General features: G+C 44.7%; 1 protein-coding gene across 1 annotated transcript in view; it reads right to left on the bottom strand.

Annotated features, from left to right (window-relative positions):
* Positions 1-4,398, bottom strand: part of T265_03489 (hypothetical protein) — a gene marked incomplete at both ends in the record, with an annotated part of 14,104 nt that extends 9,706 nt beyond the window's left edge. The window contains 2 exons of the mRNA XM_009167989.1: positions 2,878-2,997; positions 4,153-4,398. Of these exons, the coding sequence (XP_009166253.1) occupies positions 2,878-2,997; positions 4,153-4,398 (366 nt within the window). The remainder of the gene's footprint in view (positions 1-2,877; positions 2,998-4,152) is intronic.
* Between the last annotated feature and the right edge of the window lie 232 nt (positions 4,399-4,630).

Genomic DNA, 4,630 nt, shown 5'->3' with positions numbered 1-4,630 from the left:
GATGCGCACTGCTGATGATTCCCATTAAGGATGAAACAGCTGTACAGTGTTTCTCGGCTTTTCAGCATAGATTAACTTCACTTACAGGACGAAATCTCCACACAGGAGTAGAATAAGACATAGTGTCCTTACGCTTTAAATGACTTCCCTTCCGATGAACTCCTCTGTCTTGTGGTGTAACTCAGTGTGTATTTTTTATCAACCAAGGCTTTCTTTTTCACACCGAAGCACATCAACAAGGCAAACCGACCTTTTCAGCTCAGTTTGTCTTGAGCAGTTTCTGTGTACTGCCCAACTGCGCAATAAAACAAGTCAATTCTTGTAGGATAAAGCGTATCCAACTTTGTCGCTCCCAGTGAGCATAGGGGTGAGTATGGGGGGAGTGAGTGCAGGTATAACAAAAGCCTGACTGGCGCCGTTGCTGATCCCGTTGCCCATAACCGAGAATTCTTCGAAATCTCTGGATCTCAACGCTGCATTCATCAGCTTCTCAGTCATAAGATAATCTCTCCTTACCGCCCTTCTATCTGACCTGCACTAGCTTGCCCTTGTTGCCAGTGCATGAAGTAATTGTACACCTATTCACCCGATTTCCATACATCGATACCCATCGCACTGATTCTCGAGTCTCGTCCCTATCACAGCTAGTTGTAAATGGTGGCTGTCAGTCTATGGTGCAGGGATATCTACAACATAAGCTGTTGCGTGGTACATTCTCGTATGTTTATTCCAGACACATCCGCTCACATCAGCAGTGTGGCTGAACACGTCTCCTACATGACCAAACTCACTCGTATCTTTGGCAGTACCAGCAATCTAAAAAAACGCGGATAACTGTAGTCTGCCCTGTAATGTTTGGTATGTAATAGACGCATAAAGTGACACAAACCCACCAACCTGAAAAATCACTTAGAAGTCATTAAATGAACGCGATGGTTGGTTTGCAAGCGCATTGCTGAAGTCACCGGCTAACTGATCAACCATCCGTGGACAGGCTAATGCCATACCAATCGTTTCTTCAAACTGAGGCTATTATGCACTTATTTGTCGTTTCACCTTTCAGCCTTTTGACACCTGGGGTCATACAACAGCAAGGTAGGGAATCAGTACGTGGTATACTGCAACCGTTTCATTATCAAGTTCGTCAGCCTCCGCTGGTCCAAACTAGCAGAGAAGCTAGCGGAAGTAACTGCACATTTCAGCTCAAGTCCCACCATTTTTCAGCAAATCACATGGACAAGCTTTCTATCTTAGACCATATCCTCCAGTAATACTGTTGCAAAATTAGCTCAGAGAGAAAAGTATAGGCATTGGGCACGAAAGGGGAAAACACAGTAAGGTGAGATGGAACGATCGATTAAAGCATGGGACGAACAGGTTTCGGTGCATTTTAGTGCCTGTAAATCAAAATAACATATTGTCTGGACTGACGGGTTCACAGAAGGCCACAAATGATGTAGAAAGATGAACTATCCCACTTGCCATTCGTTCAGAGAGTAGCTGCAAACGATCAATGTGCCTTCTTCGAGAACAGCGTAGACTACACAAGGACGTGGTTTGCATCAATAAAGTACCAGACCGTACATTCGGCCTATTTTTACCTCACCATCTGGATATACTGAGATCGAATGCATGACCCAGTTGGGCTGATAACCAATGGTCTCTACGACAGTCCACTTTTCATTTCAAGCCCAATCCAAGGGAGGTGAAACTCAAGGTCAATATGTCCTTGGAAAATGGTGAGCTCTCTGGATCAAAGCATAGAAGGCATGCGGTACGTTTCACGATTTTCAAGAAGGAACTTTTATTTCTTGGGGGTCTATTTCTTGGTTGATTTTCTTGAGCCTAGTGTCTTCTGGGTATCATCATCACCACCATCACGGACAGCATGACATCGTTGTTCAACAATGATGTTTCGCACACGTACAACCATGATTTAATTGTCAAGAAAAGATTAAAATGGACTGGGAAGGGACTTGGTGCTAGCTTACTACAATCATTCCGAGGTGCCTACACCTCCAAACACTCATTTAGGCGATATGGATAGAAAGTGACAGCCAGAAAGCCACTGACATCGGTTAGCAGCCGTAACTTGCAGTGTCTCCAACCAGGCGCCATGAGGATCACGGAATCCCCATGCTAAAAGGCGAGTAGCAATAACAGCACCCAAACGTTTCGTGATCTCTTTCATACTCCTCTGCCAAGTCAACAGTTTGCCACCTCTCCGCTTCCGCCACTCTGAGTTGGGTATGGAAAACAGCACTCTTTTCGGCAGACGTTGGCTAGGCATACGCAACACACGGCCCAACCAACGCAGCTTCTGGTGCCGGACGCATTCTTCAATGAGAATTTCCGTTGCACAACTGAAAACTCACTTTCTAATAGTCTCGTTACGAATTATGCGACGCCTACCGACACGAGCTATAGTCCTAAGACAATGAGTGTCGAACACTACCGGTGGTCCACGCAGATTATAGTTCTACCCAAGAGAAACAATTCAAAATCGGTGTTGTGGACCCGGTGTTTACAACCCCATTAGCCCAGGGTTTGCAACGGGCAGGAGGCGATACTCCTCCATTGAATCAATTATCACGGGACTAGGGTTTGCGGATTAAATTGCAGTATACGATGAAAAATTTGACGCGAAAAGGGATGGTAATACAGTGGACTATTTCAGATGAGAGAGAGAGAGTGGGATTAGTCACCTCCCTATAATTACTCATAGAATAATTAGCTGTAGATTGTCCCGGTTTGTTTCAAACTAATACTCCAGTTTTAACACATGAGAAAGATAATAAAGCAAGATATTTGTCCCCATCATTATACTTTCAACTGCTTTTGTATATGCTGGGTACTTGAGGAAACAAACTGACTCACCTGTAGGGGATTATCGGCGAATAGGCCACTTACGATGTTCTTCAAATGTAACGTTGAAAGGGGATGGGGCTGCTCTTCAACGTCATGACAGGTTCCAAAGAGTGACAAAAACTGTGGTTCCTAGAAATTACAAGAAGTTTTGTTTAAATTATAAACCAAACAAAAATCTGCTTTTGTTGTTGAATGAATTATTCTAAGGGAATCTGAGGTAAACTTTATCGTTTGCTGAAACATGATTCGCCGGAACAGTCAATACGTCATTGAATTGAAAAAAAACCAAGGTACTTGTTCATTCACTACCGATAAAAGGGACACTTGTTTCCTGTTGGAAGTTCCGTTCTGTCAAAACGGAAAGTCAATGTAAGCTGCCACCCACATATCCAAATTCAAGATATCAACTACTCGTTATCATCTTAAGAAATGTCCGCGTCGAAGCTTACACTGTCCTATTAAACATTGGAACTATAGACAAGAGTAGTGACCTATTACCAGAGGGATAAGCAGTTTAGAACAAAGTGCCTCAACTTGAAGCTTTTTGCAAACTATGAGGTTGTAACTGACTGCTAAAAGATGGGATTAGGCCTCCTCTTGATTGGTGTGGTAGGAAGTGTAGCGGTATGGTAGCGGACTAAGTATGTTAGGACTTAACGCCTAGTGTCAGTTTCTATCCAGATCACCTGAGTGAGAGTCTGGAGGTGTATGCACCTCGGAATGATTGTGTTTAGCTAGCACTAAGTCCCTCCCCTGTCCATCTTTACTCTTTTCTTTACAATAAGGCTTTCAAATACATCATGGTTGTACGGCAGTGAAGCATTGCCGTGTTGAACACTCATGTCATGCTGTCGATGATGATGCTAACGCCTGGATGGGAAGGAACTACTGCTGGTGCTCAGTATCACGAACTGGTGGCTGTAAGTAGATATTTGCATGTCCCTCTACTGAGCCCATTCTTTTAGGTCCAGATCGGCATCAGTAGCTTGCTCGTGCGAACCGTCTGTGGTTCAGAGCGGTGCGTAATTGTTCTGTAGTCCCACCATTGGTCTGTTTGCCGAGGCTGGTTGCTTCGTCACCATTCGAGGCAACCTCGTCAGTGCGGGGTTGATCGGTCAGACTATTTCCACTCGACTCACTCAACGAAACTCGGCGGACAGACCAAGCAATGCACCCGAACTGCCCATCTTCCGCAACTTTGCCAATCCCACCATCGTTGACCGACGTTACTAGAGGACTAATCATCAGCAGCAGTAGCACTGTTAACCAGAGTGGCAAACTTACTGTGTTGGGCGATAGCAAAGTCAGTCTTCGGTAAAAATGCCCCGCGGAACTGGGTGAAAATCCAATGACAATGCGGACTTTCGATCTGGGTCCAACGCTGCTACTGGCGGATCCGTTTAGCAGAGGAAACACCGTTGTGATTCGCGTTTGGTAGCCAGAGTTCGTGATCTTGTTAGATCCACAAATCAATTGATAAGGAGTTTCTTCCTCGCTGCGATTTTCCAAGAAAAGCACTCGTTGTATCATTGGTTCCCCAAGTTTACATAGCCCGAAATCCAAATGATCGGTTGACAAAGCCAGGCTGACTTCTATTTAGATTTAAAAGAAAGCCAACAATCAGAACCAAGGCACTCATTGTTGTTCAAGCGAAAAGCTGTGGATGAATGAACCAGGCTGCGCTCCTTGAGTCATCCTCATCATTGTCAGCTGTAATAACCACGTACTTGTTCTACAGTGGTTGTAGCTGCCACAGTTTCGT

The sequence above is a fragment of the Opisthorchis viverrini genome, assembly GCF_000715545.1.
Source record: "Opisthorchis viverrini unplaced genomic scaffold opera_v5_50, whole genome shotgun sequence".
Classification (NCBI taxonomy): Eukaryota; Metazoa; Platyhelminthes; class Trematoda; order Opisthorchiida; family Opisthorchiidae; genus Opisthorchis; species Opisthorchis viverrini.
Note: the sequence above shows the minus strand (reverse complement) of the source record. Positions and strands in the feature narration are given on the sequence as shown.